General features: G+C 41.9%; 1 protein-coding gene across 1 annotated transcript in view; it reads right to left on the bottom strand.

Moving 5' to 3' along the window:
• AKNAD1 (AKNA domain containing 1) overlaps positions 1-22,355 on the bottom strand; it is a 156,817-nt gene that overhangs the window by 27,508 nt on the left and 106,954 nt on the right. Inside the window, 2 exon segments of the mRNA XM_089688694.1 lie at positions 12,878-12,977; positions 17,392-17,518. Coding sequence (XP_089544820.1) covers positions 12,878-12,977; positions 17,392-17,518 — 227 coding nt within the window.

The raw sequence follows: 22,355 nt of genomic DNA, 5'->3' as shown, positions 1-22,355 counted from the left end.
ATGTTACCAGCATGCAAATTTTGGTAAAATCAGGGTGATGCTGCATTCAGTATGACTCCTCTATTTCCTCCACACAGTTTGGGGCTCATTAGACCTCACTATCATCACATATGCTATCACAGTTGGAGTGCATTAACTGTTCAAACAGGTAAACTGTGTTGTGCAGGTAACTTGGCTAGTCAGAAGGAGCACTATTGCCAGGGCTTTATTTCTCAAAAAATAGGTGCAGGAACTCCCCCCTTCTGAGTCACTTCTTGTCTTCGCACCCTACTCACCTCCCAGTACGTCTCCTTTTAGAGAATACAGGGCCAAATATAATTTTGTGGAGCTAAATTTCTGTGCTAATTTGTATGGAAGTTGTTAATGATAACAAGAAAAATAGATTCCCCGCAGCCAGCAACAACAGACCCCCCCCAGCAACAATAGATTCCTCCAGTAACAATGGACCCCAAAAGCAAAATACCACCCAGGCAACAATAGACCCCCAGCAGCTACAACAGATCACCCAGCAGCCAGCAATAATAGACTCTCCAGCAGCCAGCAACAAAAGACCACTCTTTCAACAGTAGATCCCTTCCAGCAACAATTGACCCCCATTAACAATAGATCGCACACCAGAAACAATAGACCACCACACAAAAATCATCTGCAGTGACAATACATCCCCCATCAGACAGCAACAATAGATCCTGTGGTACAGCCCAGCACCCTTGCCATTACATACATTCAGTTCTGGAGGTTCTGGAACTGCGTTCCTCCGCATCCCTACTGACAAAAGCCCTGACTATTGCTAACTGTACATTAATTGTGCATGTAACTTGGCAGAGAAGGCGATAACCATCTGTTTGCAAGCAGCCCGATCAGGAACTATGGGCTGCTGTCAATATGGATCCACACTGGGCATTTGAATATCATCAGCAGTAGATGACACGGGGCTGAGTATTGTCTCTAAAACAAAACAGCAACATGTAGAGCAGCCTTTCTCAACCAGGGTTCTGTGGATCCCTAAGGTTCCTCTAGAGGTTGCTAGGGGTTTGTTGAGCAAGGAGAAATGTCTGCCTTTCAGAAAAGTTCCCCCTGAAAGCATATTTTTAGCTATCTGTAAATGGAGCATTCTACCTAATGACAACAAATATAAGGAGCATGCTTTCCACTAACCATCACACTTATGTAGAATAAGCTGTAGATATAGTAATTATTAGAGGGGATCACTGGTAACAGAAAGTTGATGTAAAAGTTCCTCCATTTTTAAAAATAATTGAGAAAGGCTGAGGTAGATATAAAGATGGCTGCTCTACTACAGAGGCATTAACCATCCAAAAAATACAGACAGCCTTCTCTCATACACAGGAGGGTTGCTGTATAGCAGGGGTCTCCAAACTTTCAAAACAAGTGGCCAGTTTACTATTCTTCAGGCTTTAGGGGGGCGGACTTTGGCCAGTGAGTGTACAAAATGTCTTGCTGGCAGTGGGAGTAAACAATGCCACAACTTTAGTAGGAGGAATAATGCCCCATCATTGGTGTCAGTAGGAGGAATAGTGCCCAATTGTTGGTGTCAGTGGGCGGAATATTGCCCCATCATTTGTGTTAGTGGGAGGAATAGTGCCCCATTGTTGGTGTCAATGGAAGGAATAATGCCCCATCACTGATGTCAGTGGGAGGAATAGTCCCCTATTGGTGGTGTCAGTGACAGAAATTGTGCCCCTATTGGTAGTGTCAGTGGAAAGAATCGTGCCCCATTTTTGGTGTCAGTGGGAGGAATAGTGCCCATCATTGGTATCAGTGGGAGGAGTAGTGCCCTGCTGTTGATTTCAGTAGCAAGAATTATGCCCCCATTGTTGGTGTCAGTAGGAAGAATAGTGCTCCAAGGGCCAGATAAAGGCAGGCAAAGGGCCGCATATGGCCCTCAGGCCACAGTTTGGAGACCACTGCTGTACAGGAATGTTTGGCAAGGTGTACTGATGAGCTGCTTGCTGATTGTAAGGAGGCTACTTGTACACAGCCATCGTTTGCTGATATGGGCTGTGAGAAAAATACTCCAAGTACCAGTTGAGACAGATGCCACTCATTTTAAGTTTTCAGATCTCATGCCCCTACCAACCGGTCCTTAGCAATATCCATCAGTGCTGTCTCCACTTACAACACTCCTGTGTAGAGAGACATCAATTACTATTTCAATATGTTAATTGGTTTTGAAAATGAGCATAGAAAATCAAAGGCAAGCATAAGTAATGAATAACCATTACAGACTGATCAATAACTGTTACAATCATGAAAACCAAGATAAAAGGATTCTGAAACATTGGGATGATGCCAATAAGTTAAAAATGTAAGGAAGCCATGTCCTAAAATTATACTTGCAGTCACCTAAGGGGAGGCTCTTTTCCTGCAACCAACCCCATAGGCCGATAACTGCGTGAGCATGAACAGAGAAGAACTAGAAGGAAAAAGTAGGGAAAAAGAAGAGAGGGTCATGGCCAAGAGAAAGGGAAGGAAGGGAGGGGGGTAACTCAGATTTGTCTTGCAGTCAGACAAGGCCTAGGCAGGTCAGTTGGAGGAAGGGAGCTCATATGAGATACAAGGTTCCTAGACCTTGAGAAATTTGGCATGTTTGTCTGTTTAGCTGAAAAAAAAAAAGATTTTAGCCAGGTATCGGGCAGTGTAAGAGGGCCAACTTTGTGTCCCTCGTACCGTTAGGTGGAAGAGGATCTGAAGCAAGCCAAAAACTCTAGACCAGAACCCTACTCTTGGGCAGGACCACCACATATTCAGAACATTCTCCCGTTGTGCACCGTTATAGAAACATCTGTCACTACTCCCAGGCAAGCATGGACAATTCGGACAGGAACCCAGTACCATCTGAATAGGATCTTGTACTCTGTTTCAAGTGTATTTGTATTGAAAGAGCATTTGGCAACTATTTTCCAAGCCTCACTCCAGTCCTTCAGATCCAAGGGGGACTGGAAGTCACATTTCCATTGCGACATATAGGAGAGGGATGTTGATGTTGGTGATGAGCGTCCATTCAATGATGCATAGATGGCCAAGGTAAGACCAGGGGCATGGTGACATGCATGTTCAAAGAAAGTCTTTTCGAATAAGTAAGTGGATGTGTGGTGCAGGGCATCAATCCAATGTTTTAGCTTCAGAAAGCGGAAGTGCTCCCTTACTGGAGCACCATGCGTCATTCGGATAGCCTCCCAGGATGGAAAGGAGTGGAAAGAAAGGACATTTTGGACCTGCATAAAGATCCGCAAAGAGCCACTAAGAGAATGCCCAAGGCTCCTCCAGACCCAGGGGGGAAAGGGGATTGTGAGTGATAGGAAGCAGTGGTTAAAAAAAAGGGGACATCAGGTTGCTTGAATAGCCGACCGAGTCCCAAATCCGCAGGCTATACAACATCATGGGACTCAAGGAAGGGGGCATAGGTTATGGAGGAGCCAGAGCAAATATCACCGCATGAAGCATAGCTAACAGGGAGATCTGTGCTGCTGCATAATACCTAGAAACATTAGGGACCCCAAGCCCCCTTGTAGCCTGCGAACACAGAAAGTCGATCTAAGGACTCTAGGGTGTTTCTGGGCCCGAATGAATTGGAGAATCCAATTTTGCAAAAGATGAAGAAAGAAGGGGGGGCTTACTGGTAAAGTCCATAAATAATAGAGGGCCTTAGGTAGGATCGTCATTTTAACAGCAGAAATCCTCCCTATCCAAGAAAGAGAAGGACTTTGGCAGAAATTCATAAGGGAGGTCAGGGTTCGTAACAGGGGGTAGTAGTTAGCAGAGAACAGGCAAGAGTACAAAGATGTCAATTTATTGTAGATCTAATGGGATGCCCATGATAGGAAAAGTTCTCCTGAAGGCATTTAACAATGTTGGCAGAGAGGGTAATAGTTTTGGAAGGGTTGATGCGGAGACCTGAAAAGGCTGAAAAGTCATCTAGTGTGATCTGCAGGTTGGGAAGAGATATAAGCATGTTGGTCAGGATCTGGAGACATCATCTGCAAATAAATTTGCTTAATATTCCATATGCCACTCCAGATATATCTGCATTGGCCTGAATCGCTAATGGTTCCAATGCCAAAATAAAAAGACAGGGACAGGGGGCAACTCTGTTGGGTGCCCTGAAAGATGGTAAATGGGTCGGGAAAAAACCATGCATATTTCACCAAGGCCAATGGCGACAAACATAGAGCTTGGATCCAGGATAGAAAGTGAGCCCCAAAACCCCAACACGTCGGAACAAATTGGAGGTAGTCCCAAGAGAGCGAATCTAATGCTTTATAAATATCCAGAGAGAGCAAAAAAACTGGAATTTTACATTGGTGAAGAACATAGATAAGGTGAATAACTTTATGGACATTATCCCCACTTGACACCCCGGTACGAAGCCCACCTGGTCCCTGTGAATGAGGGTATTTATTGATACAGAAGCTTAAGACAAAAGATCTTTGTTTCTTATACAAAAAAGTAGGAAAGAGAAAACTCCTGCAATGGTACTCTCGATTGATGCTGAGAGAGCATTTGATAGAGTTGACTGGGGATATATGCTAGATACATTGGAAGTACTGGGGATGGGACCTAGAATGAGAGAATGGATAAGGAAATTATATAGTCAGCCCTTGGCAGCAATCAAGGTTAATGGGGAATTATCAGAGTTCTTTGGGATGCAAAATGGGACAAGACAGGGATGCCCTTTGTCACCATTGCTATATGTTCTGTCCCTGGAATCTCTCTTAGCCACAATAAGGAATAATATAGATATAAAAGGAATCTGGATAGGAGAAATAGAGCATAAGGTGGCAGCTTATGCGGATGATATGCTGTTTTATGTGGTAAATCCAAGGATAACATTGCCAAATTTAATGAAATCATTGAAGGAATATGATGAGATGTCAAATTTAAAAATTAATCCAACAAAAACAGAGATTCTAAATATAAATCTTCCTAATAAAGAGAGAAAAATGTTACAGGAGGAATTCCCCTTTGTTTGGAGAGAAAGAGAATTAAAATATCTGGGAATAAATTTAACCGTATCTTCAAAGCATCTCTATAGATCAAATTAGGTTGGGCAACTCTGTCATGGATAGGTTGTATAAATCTGATAAAAATGGTAATTGTCCCAAAAATATTATATACATTTCAAATGATACCAATTAAACTGCCAGAAGTATATTTTAGAATAATTAAAAAAGATGTTTACTAGATTTATTTGGAGGAATAAAAAACCTAGAATAAGCTATGAAATTTTAAGCAGAGACAAAGAGAACAGTGGATTGGGTGTACCAGATTTAAAAAGATATTATAATTCAGTAATGTTGGCGAGAATTTTCAATTGGACACATAATGCACTGGGGAAAAGTTGGGTGAAAAAAGAAAATACACTGAGTTACACAAATGTGAGTAGAATTGTATGGCTACCCCCGCAATACAGAGGACTGGCAGATAGCACAAGTTTGTTTACACGTAATGTTTTAAAAACCTGGGATGTATTACACAAACAAATGGGGTGGGAATTTAATTAATTGTTAATGCCATTAGGGTCTACAGAGTTCTTTCCTCCAGGAAAAGAAAGTATAATGGGGAGGTGGATAAAGAAGGATGGCGCATAATTAAGTGACATAATGGTGGGTGAGGAAGTTTGTTCACTTAAGGAGTTGAAAAATAAGAGATAGATGACTGGCGTTACTTTCAATTAAAACACTTTATAGGGAAGCTTCCTAGACCATTAAGAACAAAAGAGGACTGGAATTTTTTTGAGCACTTATTCGACACATGGGGAGATGGGAAACATGGGATCTGTAAAATATATAAGATTCTCACTAGATTATTTACGGACATGAGCCCTCCATATATAGAGAAATGGGAAAGGGAATTGGGAGTAAAAATAAATGTAGAAAAGCAAAAGAAAATGTATAGAGTAATTTATGTAAATATGAAGGAGGTGGAAATGAACTATAAATGTTTGGCACGGTGGTATATAACACCGAGTGTGGCACATAGAGTAAATGGAGATAATTCACCTTTATGTTGGCGTGGATGTGGGGGCAGGGGAACAATGTTTTACATTTGGTGGGAGTGTCCCAAAACACAAGAGTACCGGGAGGGAATCATTTGCCAGATTCAGAAAATAACAGAGTTTAATATTCCAAAAGACCCAGAAATCTGCCTTTTCATGGTACAAGTTCTAAGAAAAAAAATATAAAAATTCTGGCTTATTGTATTATTTGAATGCAGCAAAAGGCTTGATACCCAAATTCTGGAGGGAACGTGAAGTGCCAAAAATAAAAGATTGGGTAAGAAAGGTGGATCAGATATATAGATTGGAGGAATTTTATCATATGGACAAAGATAAAATGGAGAGTTTTCGTATAAGATGGAGAAAATGGGAGGAATTAAAAAAAAAATCACTTATTTTTAGAGTTTATGTAATAGAGATGAGAGGATAGAGGTGAACTTTATGGAATAAAAGTAGTATTATTCTAAGCCTGGGAGCCCAGAAGTAAGGAGAATCGCAGAGTGGAGGTTGTGATAGGTGGGGGATAGGGGTAGATGTATGCTAATATTTTTGATATATTGTTAAGTATGTATATGTTTTTGTTTTGTTTCTTTTTTTAATATTAGTATAAATGGGAAATTGAAAATAAATAAAATATTTAAAAAAAAAAAAAAAAAAAAAAGGGGCTTAAGACAAGGGAACAAAGCAGGTAAAATGCTTGCGACATACTTGGCCGTTAGACAATCCAAATCTAAATTAGCCTCTATTCTAGACCCAATATCAAATAACATCACTTATCATCCTAATAGAATAGCGGCAGCGTTCCGCTCCTACTATTCCCAGTTATACAACCTCAGAGATGACCCTCATACCACGCAACCTACCCCTAAATAAATTCTTTGAAAAACTTCTACTACCTACCTTAGACCATCAAAAACTAGAAGGGCTTAATCAACCTATTCTGGAAAGTGAAATAATCACAGCTATTAAAGCTTTGCCAAAAGGGAAGTCCCCGGGGGCCGATGGTTTTACTGGTTTTTAAGAATTCCAATCCATCTTAGTACCCCATCTTAAAAGAACATTTGATGAAGCTGTGCTTAAGTCCACATTTCCACCCGAGATGCTAAAGGCTATTATCGTCACTTTGCCCAAACTGGGGAAGACTCCAAACTGCCCTCAAAACTTTAGGCCCATTTCCCTGCTAAACACAGACCTTAAAATTTTATCGACTCGTCTTCTACACATAACCTTTCTTCTAATTAAGGCTGACCAGGTGGGTTTCGTTAAGGGCCGACAAGCATCGGACGGAACCCGTAGAATTCTTAACCTGATGCATTTGACTGAATCTCGTGGGCTTCAGGCTGTGTTTTTGGCATTGGATGCCAAAAAAGCTTTTGATAGAGTCCATTGGCAATACTTAGATGCTACCCTAACTAAATTTGGTATCAGTGGTTTTATAAAATTGGCTATTATGGCTCTATATACAGTCCCTACTGCGCAGGTATTTACGTCTAATGCATTATCAGAATCTTTCAGCATCACTAATGGAACAAGACAGGGATGTCCCCTATCTCCCATCATTTTTTCATTAGTAATGGAGCTTCTAGCGACCACTATTAGAAATAACCCACGAATCTCAGGTATTCCAATAGCGACTACATCCCACAAAATTGGACTGTTTGCAGATGATGTAATACTTACTGTTACTGACCCGGTGAACTCCCTTACAGAAATATCGGATTCCCTACAGTCCTTTAGTGCTGTTTCTTACTATAAACTTAATATCACCAAATCCTGTGCCTTGCCGATAGCTGTAGGAAAGGGACCATTGAAATATATTAAGGACAAATTTCCCTATAATTGGACCCATAAGAAACTGGACTATCTTGGTATATACATATCAGCCCCGACCTCCAATACATTTAAAGATAACTACGAAAAACTGTACCAGTCTATTATAGTGAAGCTACAGCGGCTTGAAAAATTTGAATCTTCGTGGATAGGTAGAGTAGCCACGTTTAAGATGTTGATATTTCCTAAAATATTATATTATTTTCGAACGATTCCAATCTTTATCCCTTCTGCCTATTTCTGTAAATTAGAGGCGGCTAAAAAGATATATCTGGAAAGGGAAGAAATCGCGGATCCCATTTCTATCCCTCACTGAACACAAGTCCATAGGTGGGATTGGCCTTCCGATACTTTCTACGTACTATTATGCAACTATCCTTGATCAACTTTTGGCGTGGTTAGCCCCGTCTGATAAATTATGGGTACAAATAGAGCAGAGTGTGGTTTCCAATAGAGACCTTCGGGCATTATTGATGGCTAGGTCAGTCACATCCAAACTTTTATCTACATTCCTTCCATCCATTACCGCAATACTCGAGGCATGGATAATGGGTATTCATAGGCTGAATACATCCTCTCCAAAATTTCATATTGATATTCCACTATTGGCGTATGAATTCTTTATTCCCAATCTCACCACCAACCCTCTAAGGGACCTAGGCTACAGTACTTACACTGAGATTGCCAACACTACACCAAGCAGAGGCCTACATCCCTTTTTGCAGATAAGAGGCTATCACAGCATACATCCGAAGACATGGATTGAAATAGATTCCAAACTATGGCATGTTTTAACTAACCCTAATAAAATTAAAAAAGGTATCTCATGATTCTACAAATTTTTGCACTATGACAATGATGTCTCTACTCTAAACTGTGTGAGTAGATGGGAGAAGGATATCCAAAGATCGTTCACCCGAGGTGAGTGGGATGCAGCCTTAAGCAACAACTTGAGTATTACAAAATGTGCTAATCATTGGGACTGTTCTCTTAAAATACTGTACCGTAGCTATCTTACCCCATATAAATTAGCTAAAATGTACCCGAATGTATCGCCACTGTGTTGGAGGAATTGTGGCAGGGAAGGTAACTTGTATCACATTATCTGGGGATTCTCATGTCTACTTAATTTTTGGCAGACAGTTTTCTCCCATATTTTGCGGGTGTCAGGAATGTTAACTAATCAAGCACCTCATCTGGCATTACTTAATATTACCCTAAACTTGTTCCCTCCCCAATTCAGAACGATAATTGACATATACTCATTGCTTCTAGAATGGCCATTGCGGCTGCATGGAAATCAACAAAAATTCCCTCCATATCAGAAGTAACCCAAAGAGTGCATTTACATTATGTCTTCGAGAGGGCTGTGGCCCTCACCAATCAGCATATGGAGAAATTCGACTGGAAGTGGTCTAGTTGGAAAGAGATGTTTATGAATCACATGAATATATACAATTGAGAATGATACTATTTCCTTGGTTGACTTGGTGCTCTGTGTTTTCCTCACCCTTTATGTTTCCCCTTCCTTTCCTTCTTCTCTCTCTCTCTCCTTTTTTTTTTTTCCTGATTATGATACCTGGAGGTTGGGCTCTATGTTGGCCCGTCCTTCTGGGATAACTGCGTTGGAAATTAATGCATTATGCAAACTCGATATGCCTCACTTGTAAACGTTTTCTTTTTTACTGTTGTTGGTAACAAAACCTGCTAATGTTGAATATTTTGTCTATGCAAAGTTTGGATGGCCAATAGGCCTGTATATGCTTGATCTTGCAGATCAAAGAATGCATTTGAGACATGGTGTTTAGATAAGTTTGCACATATTTTCTATCTTACCTCTCAGGTCCACGTTCAACAGAGAAATAGGTTGAAAGGATTGTGGATTGCAGGCCACTTTGCATGATCTAGGGATCATAGTAATGTGGGCTTTAACAAACTCCGGGGAAGGCCTCACATTGTCTCGCAAGGAGTTAAAGTACCGTATTTTCCGGCGTATAAGACGACTTTTTAACCCCTGGAAATCTTCTACAAAGTTGGGGGTCGTCTTATACGCCGGGTGCTGGGCTGAAACCTTACCGTACTTCCGTGCTGACGCTTCTGCGCATGTCTTCGGCAGCAGTAGACGATCGCGGATCACCATAGCTCGCAGAACTGCATGAGACGTCGGATGCAGCAGTGCTCGATTGAGCTTGACTGAAACTGTGATATGCAGAGAAGGGATACACATCGGGTAGCGGCTTCTGCGCATGTCACAGTTTCAGTCACGATCAATCGAGCACTGAACGGCTGCATCCGACGTCTCATGCAGTTCTGCGAGGAATGGTGATCAGCGATCGTCTACTGCTGCCGAAGACATGCGCAGAAGCGTCAGCTCGGAAGTACCGGTATGGTACTGCTGCATCCGACCTTGTCCCCTTCATTTCTATGAAATACGGTAATTAATTATTAATATTATAATGTGGCAGTTTTGTGCAATTTATGGTACCGCTCGGATCATCTTGGAGACAGGCAGGGCTGGGCAGGCAGGGAGAGCTGACCCACCCAATCCAAGCAGGCTTTGTATGCAGTGTGCACAGAAAATACTGGTACATCGCTTGCCGTGATTGGTTGGTAGAGGGGTAGTCTTATACGGCGAGTATAGCCCAAACCCTATATTTTAACAGGAAAAGTAGGGGGGTCGTCTTATACGCCCAGTCGTCTTATACGCCGGAAAATACGGTAAGTAGTTAGGTGTGGGGTAAGAAGAGTTTTGAACTTTTTATAGTACAGTCCAGTGAAACCATCTGGGGCTGCAGCTTTAGATGGCTTCTTTTTTTTTATAGCTTGTGTGACTTCTGACTCAGAGAAGCATTTAAGGTATCCCGCGCCGTGGAGCACAACAAGAGGAGGTGCAATGATTGAAAGAAGCTCTTGACCTTGTCCAGTTCAATAGGAGAAGGTCTGCTGTATAGGGAGGAAAGAAGAGACATCCATTTCATAACCTGGGAAGATGGACACTGCAGCTGATAAACTCACGTTCAGGAGCTTTTCTGCATTTTTTTCAGCAGCCCCTGAACTCTCCCTAATGTTTTCCTATGTGTCCATGTGCACATAGTCATTTAGTCGTTTACAGGCAGTTGAGTTTACAGTTGTTTTTTTGAACGCACCAAACTTGCGTTCAGGAGTAGATTTTATCAGCGTTTCAAACGCTTGTAAACGCGGCTAACCATGTTTATAAGCGTTTGCATTTAGAAGTGTTTTTTAACTGTTACATATCCAGATGCTGTCCAGAGTCTTTTTTCGTCGTCAGAAATGCATGCAAAGTGTTTTCCATGTATTCAAATGGACCTGGTACACCAGCGCAGTCAGTTCAAGGTTTTGTGTGAAGGAAAAATTGGTAGAATGTGCTGCATTATGCTCATGATGGGATCCATAGTGAATACAACCAGAAAAGATAGGTCATCTCAACACATACTGCTCTCTCTGCTTCTGCTCTCTCTATTTCTCTCAAAATGTCTGAAATAGTTAATTTTTACTGTTTTTCAGTGCATTTTGGCCATATTGGAAGGTCTCCTGAGGTTATCTTAAAAAAACACTTTGAAACGCTCATAAACATGCATAAACACGGTATGCAAACGTGGCTAAACAGACTTTTTTTAACCTACGTTTTCCAGCAGTCAGTTTCCATCCTTCAGAAGAGTTTTTCAAACGTCCTGTGTACACAGGGGCGGACTGACAACTCATGGGGCCCCCGGGCAATAGGGGATCATGGGACCCCTGTGTCCTTGCCCAAACTCAAAAAAGCCTATGAAAAAGGTACCAGGGGCATCTCATGGGGCCCCCTACTGACCCCAGGCCCTTGGGCAGTGCCCGAGTTTCCAAATGGTCAGTCCGCTCCTGAGTGTACATGAACCCTAACAGTCTTTCTCCCACAGTGCCCAGCTACATTAACACAAACACAGGCAGATTAAAGGAAATACAGTACTTCCTTACAGTAAAAGACCCGCTACAGCCATACACAACGATGAATCTTCAGAGAGAGGGACAGATGAACTTGGTCTTGGTCTAGATAATTCTGCAAGGAATCCACAGAAGACTGGCTTGGCTTGATTAGCGGAGACCTATGCCACCTGGAACACAGCTGGGATGTCACTGCTGACAATAGGGTTGTCAAAGAGAAAGTCTGCACTCATAGGCTAGAGAAACTTCAATGATCTTCAATATATTGCATGAATCTACCAGTCAGTGTTCATAGCGGAAAATATTCCTAATGAACAGAAAAATAACAGAGATGAAGAAAACATGTTCACTTTCTTGAGAGCACTAAGTGAAACCTAGTAGGTGTGAAATGAGAGAGGTTATAGCCTTAAAACACAGGCGCTCCGTGCCTAGTTTAGGAAGTAGTGTAACCATAAGTTGCTTAATCATCAAGCCTCGATGGATGAGAGAAAAAAAAACATATTCAGTACATCTCTAAATCAGAAATTACAGAAAAGTACCTGTTGATCCTGCCAGAAAACCAGTGAGCTTGCTAACTTCCTGGGTACTGTGCCTGTGCTACACTGAAATCACAACAGATTTATCAGTCCTGCCAAGCTCATTTCTGTGGACTGAAGAACACCTCCCCCAGTGTAATGGGGATGAAATGAGGGAAGGCTTACTGTAGCCCAAAACAGGAGTGAGCAGCCTAGGGTGACTGCACAGATACAGTATAGTGCATTTCATCTTGATAGAGGCAGGACTTTACTTCCTCATGACAAAGCTTCCATCTGATGACTATTAAAATGGCTGCATGTACAATATTTGCTAATTTATTTAAAAGAAGTAAATGAAAGTTCCCTTTAGGTTTTTTTTTGTGAAATTTCTTTTACACACAAAATAGCACAAGCTGATATTTGTAATAAAAAAGAATAACTAATCCATATGACAAAACCTATAAACAATTGAAAAGATTGTTTTCAAATATAAAATAGATTTTCAGATATAAGATAATGCAGGATACTATAGAAAAAAAACTTTAAAATTTGACTTGAAAGTCATAACAATTACCTTGAAATCATTATAATCTGGGTGGCTCTCCTTCACATTTGGCCAGGATTTTCTCTGCAAGTTTGATGTAACTGGAGCAGTTGAAGATTGCACACTGTATCTGTAACACACATTATGGTTGTGCAAACACGACAAATTAGTTTTTTAGCCCATGATAAATGTATTCTAAAGCTGAGCTTTAGCAGAAAATAAGTAGTGTGAAGACTACTGGCTGGAAATAGTGCGAATAGATTCTTTCAATAGGTTACTAGTTCATTTACTTAGATGGTACGAATACTTACAGTCTTTATTATGGGATCCTTTAAAATTGTACAATGAGTGTCTTAATGTATGGCAATGTACATTGGGTTGAACTTAGTGAGCTCTAAAGGCTAAAAAAAAAAAAAAGAGGGTTTTGCCACTGAAATAGTACTATTTAACAATCTTTTTATTTCAACAATAGAGAGTTTACCTACTGATTATCATAATGACCACAGCTATTAGGTGAAGATTTTATTGATTGGGTTTAGATCTACTTTAAAGAGGTTGTAAACTCTGTAGTTTAAGTTGTACTCACAGGTAAGCCTATAATAAGGCTCACTTGTAGGTACTGTAAATATCTCCTAAACATGCACCATATAGGAGATATTTATCTGTGTAGAGTACTAGGACATGCTCTCTGATGGAACAGAGCTGTGTGCTGTAAAAAGTGACTCCAGCACGCATGCGCGGGAGTGATGTCATCACGGCTTGGCTATTCAAGCCGCTGGAGCCTGCAAACCCGGAAGGAGGAGTGGGGAAGATAGTGACAGCACGCTGCTGGAGGGCTTCATTTTAAGGTACGTTTCACATAATGTGCTAGTATGCGAAGCATACTAACACATTATGACATTCCCTTGCAGGGGAATGTCATAATGGAGAGTTTGCTACCACTTTAATTTATTTTGGTAAACAGGTTCCCAGAGAAGGACTGAAAGACTTTCTAACACTGCTGTCTCAAGATATGATTTTGTTTGTAAATCAATAAAGATATAAATATTTGCCTTGAGTTTAGCTTTAAAATGTAAGGCATGGGTCCTCTAACCCTAAAGCAGCTTAAAGTATAATGTTCCTACCACAATAATACAGACAAGCAAACTAGGGCCAAATTTAGTTAAAGCCAAACCATTCAATCAGCATGTTCTTGGGTTGTAGAAGTTAACCCGAGCTTATAAAGTCTAATGAAATGCAGAAAAAAAGTAAGGTGATTTACACAAATTCCAATGCAAACATATAACAACATTAATAACACTTTATCCAAATCATGTACAAAGGATAAAATAAACAGACTGGTGTGAATGCACAATATATATGTGTAAAGCGCTGCGTAAATTGATGACGCTACACTGTGTAAGTAACTGTAATAAATAATAAAATAATAAATAAATAATGTCCAAAAGTTATGTCCCAACACCATGTGAGTGGATACAAACAGTGAATTCTTCCACAATTTTCTTTCTATACCTGTGCACCCAACCATCACATGTATGAAAAATGCGCACTGAAAAAATATGACCTCTAAATATATATAGATCCTTAAGCGCTGTTTAGCGATGTCATCATACACTTATCCCTAATGGTAGCTGGTTCCTCCCCACAATGCTCTATCTCCTCTCCATGCATCAGGCAGACATGCCAAAAAATCTTTGTAGTGTAGTATTTATTGAAAAAGTTGTTTAAATGTATTTACCACAATGTTCATTCACATATAAATGTGCCCCAGATTGGGGCCGGATATGACATCACTGGAGGACCGGAAGCAGGGGCGGACTGACAACTCATGGGGCCCCCGGGCAATAGGGGATCATGGGGCCCCTGTGTCCTTGCCCAAACTCAAAAAAGCCTATGAAAAAGGTACCAGGCGCATCTCATGGGGCCCCCTATTGACCCGGGGCCCTCGGGCAGTGCCCGAGTTTCCGCCCCTGACCGTAAGTGATGGCTATAGTCCTGCCTCAGAATGTTTCACAGCTACAGCATCCTCAGGAATCTGTGAGGACCATAGCTGTCACTTTCAGTCCGCCATTGACATCACATCTGGGTCCGAACGTCCGGTTTCTTGGAACGCATGCCAGACTCCAGAGAGCAGAGTGGCAGAGCAGTTTACAGGGGAAGGCTGCTTGTGTTAGTGCTCATCTGGGGCACATTTATATGTGAATGAGCATTGTTTTAAATACGTTTAAACATCTTTTGGAAAAAATTCTACACTATAAAGATTGTTTTGGCATGTGTGGCTGCTGCATGGAGAGGAGATAGAGCAATGCGGGGAGGAAACAGCTACCATCAGGGATATAGAGTATCCACAGTGATCATGACATCTCTAATCTGCTAAACAGCACTTAATGTCCCAGGAACAGGCCCGCCAACTGCTCCAAGAGTGCCGAGGGCTGTTCTCGTCCCTGCCCGGGTACACCACCACAACTACCCTCCGGGTAGACACGCCCCCCGGAAGCAGGCAGCCTACCGAGTGCCCAAGTCCATCAGAGAAGGGATGAGGAGAGAGATTAAGGAAATGTTGGATTTAGGTGTGATAGAAGCCTCTGACATTCCCTGGGCCTCCCCGGTGGTCCTGGTACCCAAGAAGGACGGAACCGTCCAGTTCTGTGTGGACTACCGGAGGCTCAATGACCGGACCGTGACTGATGCATACCCCATGCCCCGGATAGACGAGCTGCTGGACCGGATGGCCAGAGGTAATTTCTTTACCACCATCGATCTCTGGCAGATTCCGCTGGATGCAGACGCGGTACCTCGCGGGGTGGCATTCATCACCCCATTCGGCTTGTACCACTCCAGGGATGAAGAACGCCCCGGCTTCCTTTCAGAGAATGGTAGATAAGCTGCTGGATGTGCTACAGGACTTCTCCTGCGCCTATCTAGACGATATAGTTATCTACAGTGATAGTTGGGAGGATCACCTCCGACACCTCAGGGAAGTGCTTGATCACATCGGGCAAGCAGGGCTGACCACCTGACCTGACAAATGCCATGTTGGGTGTCCGAGGTTCAATATCTAGGACATCGGGTAGGATGTGGGAAGCAATGACCGGTATTGGCAAAGGTGGAAGCGGTAGCAAATTGGCCCACTCCCCGAACCAAGACCCAGGTCCTTGCCTTCCAAGGCACTGCAGGGTACTACCGCAAATTCATTCCCAACTACAGCACCATTGCTAAACCCCTAAAGGATCTGACCCGGAAGAATCTGCCCCGACAGGTTGTGTGGTCCCCAGAGTGTGAAACAACTTTCTAAAAGCTCAAACATGACCTGATCTATGCTCCCGTTTTGGCTGCTCCTGACCCTTCCAAACGGTTTTGCGTTCACACAGATGCCTCCACCTTTGGATTGGGCGCTGTTCTGAGCCAAATCAGGGACGATGAGAACGACCATCCAGTGGCCTACCTAAGTAGAAAGTTGTTACCCTGGGAGGTGGCCCACGCTGCTGTGGAGAAAGAGTGTCTTGTCTTGGTATGCGACCTCAAGAAACTGTACAGGTGCTCCTTCGCCGTACTCACCGATCACAACCCCCTGGTATGGCTAAACCGGGTCTCCAGGGATAATGGTCGTCTGCTGCAGTGGAGCTTGGCCCTCCAACCCTATAACTTTACCATCCAGTACCAACCGGGGAAGCAAAACGCCAATGCGGATGTGTTGTCCTGGCAAACTGAGTTGGTGAAGTAACCCTCTGAGCCGACCGGCCCCAAGTGGACCCGTTTGAAGGTCTCTCCGGGTCTGGTGGGTGTTATGCAATGGGGGAGCCTTGTGGCGAACCGTCCCTTTTTGATAATATTTTGCCCGTTCTACCATTTTTAAAGCTGTATATGTTTAGCAGCTGTGTGGACAGGCATTCTACACTGTTTGTTTAGGGTAATGTGAACTTGTAGTCTTTCGCTTCTCTAGATTTCATACTGTGCTGTCGTGTTGTGCTGTAGAGTTTTGTTATGGGTGGGGAAAACCAGGTGACAGACTGTCTGGTGGGGGTGAAGGGGGCAGATATTACTGTCAGCATGTGCTGTATAAACTGAGCTGTGTTCAATAAAGCAATCATTCATTCACCCTACAGGAAGTTCCGACTCGTGGTTTGTTGATATATGTGTGAAGGATTGCCTTTGAGCTCTAATACCCGCCTTGGCAGAGCGCTGGAAGACTTGCTGAAAAAGGGGATGCTAGGACAAATCGCTCCGCACAAGGAAGCCCAGGTGGAATGGTTCCACCACAGCCTTCTATACATTTTGCCTAATCAAATAAAAGGAAAATCTACAAAGTTAATGGAGGAATTGTTCTCTGGGAAATGAACCATAACAAAACCTTGGCACTTTACAGCCATAATGCTACACACCAATATTGGCATACAATATAAACCACTCTCATTTTTACATCAATTTCAGCATCCTGAAGCAAAATTTACACATCTTGGAAATGTTCAGTCACACAAATAGGAGCATTACATTTACAACATTGTGTTATAAGAGTGCCAACATTTACAGACATTTCAGTTTACCTGCTTAAAGCCATGTACTGTCTGACCATACTGTACTTGTCAAGCTGGTTTTCAGGGCTAGCTTGGTTTTGTAAATGAACTGGAATTCTGGATCTAGATGCTCCATATGGCTTCTGTTTGAGCAATGCTGCAAAAACAGCAAAACACATATTATTTCATTCTATATACTCATTATAGAACATGACAAATATTATATTTTAACTAACTGCAAGATTAAAGAAAGCAAATCAGGATTTCATATACACAAATATGCATGAAAATCCTTGTTACTTTAAAAAAATCTTATTTTTCTTAAGTCTTTGTTTACCTATATTTTATTACAGCACATCTCCCGTTAAAGAAATACAGTCTTCCCACCCACCCAGCATTGACACAATATTTGGCTTCAAAATAAAACCCCACATCATTAGGGAGGGCTCGTGACTGCAACTGGAGTTCGAACACTTCCCCATTCTAAACCAGGAGGAGAAGGCCTGGAACCAATTAAGTCATGTGACTGGTGTTTTAGGTATCTGGGGCTTTTAACTATATTTTTGTAAACAAAAAAATAGATTAGGTACAAGGGATAGAGTGAGCTAGGGTTTTATTCTCCCTGGAGATGAGCTTTAAAGCATTTAAAACAGCTGTCATTAAATGCCAGAACTTGGTCCAGACACAGACCGAGTGGCGCTCCTCTCCACTGTCATCCCACAATTCTGAAGTGCCAAATCCCTGCCGCTCAGCAGTCATTGGTTGCTGGAACCGCAGGCGTCTCAGCAACCAATGACGTCCTGTGTGTGCCCCGCCCCCTTCACCAAGATTCTCGGCGCAGCTCCCACCCCCTGCAGCTCGCTACCTCTTCCAGCTCCTGCTCCCTGCCTGCCCACAAGGTATGTTATTTACTTACATGCTGGTATGCTGTCTACTTACATGCTGTTATGAGGGTTACCTGCTTGTATGCTTTTTACAGGGGAACGCTGATGGGCACATGTTAAGGGGCATTCTGATGGGCACATATTGTGGAAAGGGGTACTCTGATGGGCACATATTGTGGAAAGGGGCACTATGATGGGCACATACTATGGAAAGGTGCACCCTGATGGGCATACAGGAGCACTCTGATGGGCACCTGCAGTGGAAAGGGGCACTCTGATGGGCATACAGGGGCACTCTGATGGGCACCTGCAATGGAAAGGGGCACTCTGGTAGGAAAATATGATGTAAAGGGGCACTCTGAGGGGGTTAAATGATGGAATGGGTCACTTTGATGGGGACACCTGTTAAAACTTGCAATAAATATTGTTTAAATGCTATGGAAATTGTATATTTCTCATTTTTTGATAGACATATAGGGGTTTATTTGCTAAAGCTGGAGATTGCAAAATCAGGCTCACTTCTGAATAAAAACCAATCAGCTTCTAACCTCAGCTTGCTCAATTAAGCTTTGGCAATAAAACCTGGAAGCTGATTGGTTTCTATGTAGAAGTGAGCCTGATTTGACACTCTCCAGCTTTAGTAAATAAACTCCACAGTGTCTACAATCTTACAGTGTCTACAATCATAGCACAAACTTGAGATTTGGACGTCAGCCGTAAGAAGATTTTAGTGACTGGACCTCCTTCAATTTTAATTTAATACCCTGATCTAAAAAAAACCCTTTATTTTCATTTTGAATAGAAAGTGGTTAAAACACCTTTCAATTTTTTTTTCATCTCTGGCCCATTCAAGAGATTGTTCTTCACGTTTTGTAAAAAACAAAAGGAAGGAAGGGGAGATCCTTCCAAAGTGAGGGGAAATGTACTCTTAAACAGTTGTCATTGTGTAAGAGGAGGTGAACAGTGCTGTGGTGCCCTTTTCCTTGTTGGTGTGATCAACTCCACCACTTTGTTCTGAGGCTACATAAACAAAGGGAGTACTTCGTTCGGAAACTTGTGCAGAGATTTGCTGCTCTCTATTGTAAGCTGCTAGTATGAAACTGTAATGTATAGTTACTGTATGTATGTCATTTCCTGACTCGGGGTTGTTGAGAAAAGCACAACAATAGAGCAAAAACAGGCCACCAAAAATGACACAAATTACCGGTGTCATTAGCATATCTCCGACTCACTTGTATAAGTGTGGATACAAAAACCCAAAGACTACATACTAAACAATATGGTAGTGTGACAAGAACACCCCTACCTGAAAAAGAAGGTTACTAGATGATCCACGCGGAGTAATATGAATTCAAAAGAATTTTAACAATACTTTATTTGATCACATAGATCATAGGGAGGTTAAACATAAGCACGGTGTACATATGAAAAAAATAAAATCATGTTAAAAAACACTTAGCGTCTTCAATTTAGGGTCATCTTAGCAAATAGAGCACCATATAAGGCAGAGTTGTGTAATGATGCGATAGTTATCCTGGATTTCCCTGGGTTTCCCACTTAAATTCGAATAAATCATGTGTTCAACAGATGTGTTCCCAATATATGTCAGGGACCTCCTGGAATGTAAGAGCTGGAACACAAAAATACATAATGTATGTATAGGAATATGAAAACCAATTCACATCCAAAATTCACCAGGCCTCCCTCCACATTGGTCAATGGATACTACTATTACCTTCTCAGTAATGAGACTATCATGCCCGCTTCTCAAATGTAGGGACTTCCTGGATAGCCACCCCAGGTGAAACAAGGTCCACAGTACCAAATGATTCTGAGGATATATATAGAGAAAAATTGATAATAATGATAAATATATAAATCATAGGCATCAAGTGACCCCGAAAACAAAACACACACAAAATGTGGATATATTACCATCAATAAAGATCAAGAAGACTCCTGTCAACTTGAAATAGGATCAGGTCCTTGATGCTTTTTCAAAAATGCATATGGGGGTGAGGAGCCAGGTAGTCACAGTGCGTGGATTCCAAACACATATATAGTGTGTATGTAGCATATAGCAGGCCGTAGATACCTGAGTTTAATATACCCAATACAGGGTTTCCAAAAATTGCTCAATTAGAGAAGGTTATTGCGGTTTTATAAGGATGTGGCTATGTCACAGCAAAAAATGCCTGAATAGGATAGCGTATATATATATATACATGTAGATTATCCTCCAAAGAGGGTTTCCAAAAAATTCCCCGGGTATACAAGGTAAATTAGGCCCATAAAACATGCCCTATTGCCACCAAATAGGCTCTATAAATCTCAACAGCCGTAAGCTTTAAGTAACTTGCCACCGGTGGAAGGTATGTTTCCCTGAGGGATTGCCGTTTTGCGAACCGCTGTAATAGTAGCCCAGTGGTAGTTCTCAGAGGGTCTTGGGCCTTCCTAGCAGGGAGCTGTGACACCGCCGTTCCTTCCCGCCTCATGGGCGCCGCACCCAGTGAAAACGCCGAGCGTAGTGACGTCAATACGTTGACGCGTTTCGTCGGCCAATCACCGCAGACTTCGTCAGAACTTAAAGCTTACGGCTGTTGAGATTTATAGAGCCTATTTGGTGGCAATAGGGCATGTTTTATGGGCCTAATTTACCTTGTATACCCGGGGAATTTTTTGGAAACCCTCTTTGGAGGATAATCTACATGTATATATATATATACGCTATCCTATTCAGGCATTTTTTGCTGTGACATAGCCACATCCTTATAAAACCGCAATAACCTTCTCTAATTGAGCAATTTTTGGAAACCCTGTATTGGGTATATTAAACTCAGGTATCTACGGCCTGCTATATGCTACATACACACTATATATGTGTTTGGAATCCACGCACTGTGACTACCTGGCTCCTCACCCCCATATGCATTTTTGAAAAAGCATCAAGGACCTGATCCTATTTCAAGTTGACAGTCTTCTTGATCTTTTTTGATGGTAATATATCCACATTTTGTGTGTGTTTTGTTTTCGGGGTCACTTGATGCCTATGATTTATATATTTATCATTATTATCAATTTTTCTCTATATATATCCTCAGAATCATTTGGTACTGTGGACCTTGTTTCACCTGGGGTGGCTATCCAGGAAGTCCCTACATTTGAGAAGCGGGCATGATAGTCTCATTACTGAGAAGGTAATAGTAGTATCCATTGACCAATGTGGAGGGAGGCCTGGTGAATTTTGGATGTGAATTGGTTTTCATATTCCTATACATACATTATGTATTTTTGTGTTCCAGCTCTTACATTCCAGGAGGTCCCTGACATATATTGGGAACACATCTGTTGAACACATGATTTATTCGAATTTAAGTGGGAAACCCACGGAAATCCAGGATAACTATCGCATCATTACACAACTCTGCCTTATATGGTGCTCTATTTGCTAAGATGACCCTAAATTGAAGACGCTAAGGCCCTGATTCACTATTGGGCGTGGGCGCATATTTATGGGCTTAAGCCCAATTTTCATGGGCGTCCGTCCATTTTTGACCCTGCAACCTAATTCACTATTGAGCAGAGCCCATAAGCAGACGCCCAATCTAATTCACAAAAAGACACACGCCCGGAATCAGACTCACAAAAGCAGACTTGCTAAGAAGCACGTCTAACACCATGAAAAATCACTGTAGAGACATGTTCACTTAGAAATTTGCTTTGCCAAATATCAGGACTTCACTTTAAACAATATCTGCTATTTCCAAAAAAATTAAGAATGTGTTAAAAATCGTTTTTCTCAAGGAAATCGACACAGTAAAAATCTAGATGCCCGTGCAGTGTCTTTGGCAGATAGAACTGAGCATGTGCAGAACACCTTTTAGTCCTCTGCCATGGGCGTTTGCTTTTTAGCCACTGACTAATAGTGAATCTGATTGTGGATTCCTCTGACAGCCGGCACTCGGTCGCGACTACTGTGTTTAATAAACAGCATTAAGCATATCTTCATGTAATCTAATTAGATTTCCTTCGTTTTAGTGATTATATTTTTGTTTCTTATCCTTTATAATTATTTCTGTTATGATTTTACTTATTTTGAAGGTCTAGATA

Source organism: Staurois parvus, unplaced genomic scaffold (genome assembly GCF_062004578.1).
Source record: "Staurois parvus isolate SC_StPar_1 unplaced genomic scaffold, SC_StPar_1.0 ptg000450l, whole genome shotgun sequence".
In the NCBI taxonomy this organism is placed as follows: Eukaryota; Metazoa; Chordata; class Amphibia; order Anura; family Ranidae; genus Staurois; species Staurois parvus.
Note: the sequence above shows the minus strand (reverse complement) of the source record. Positions and strands in the feature narration are given on the sequence as shown.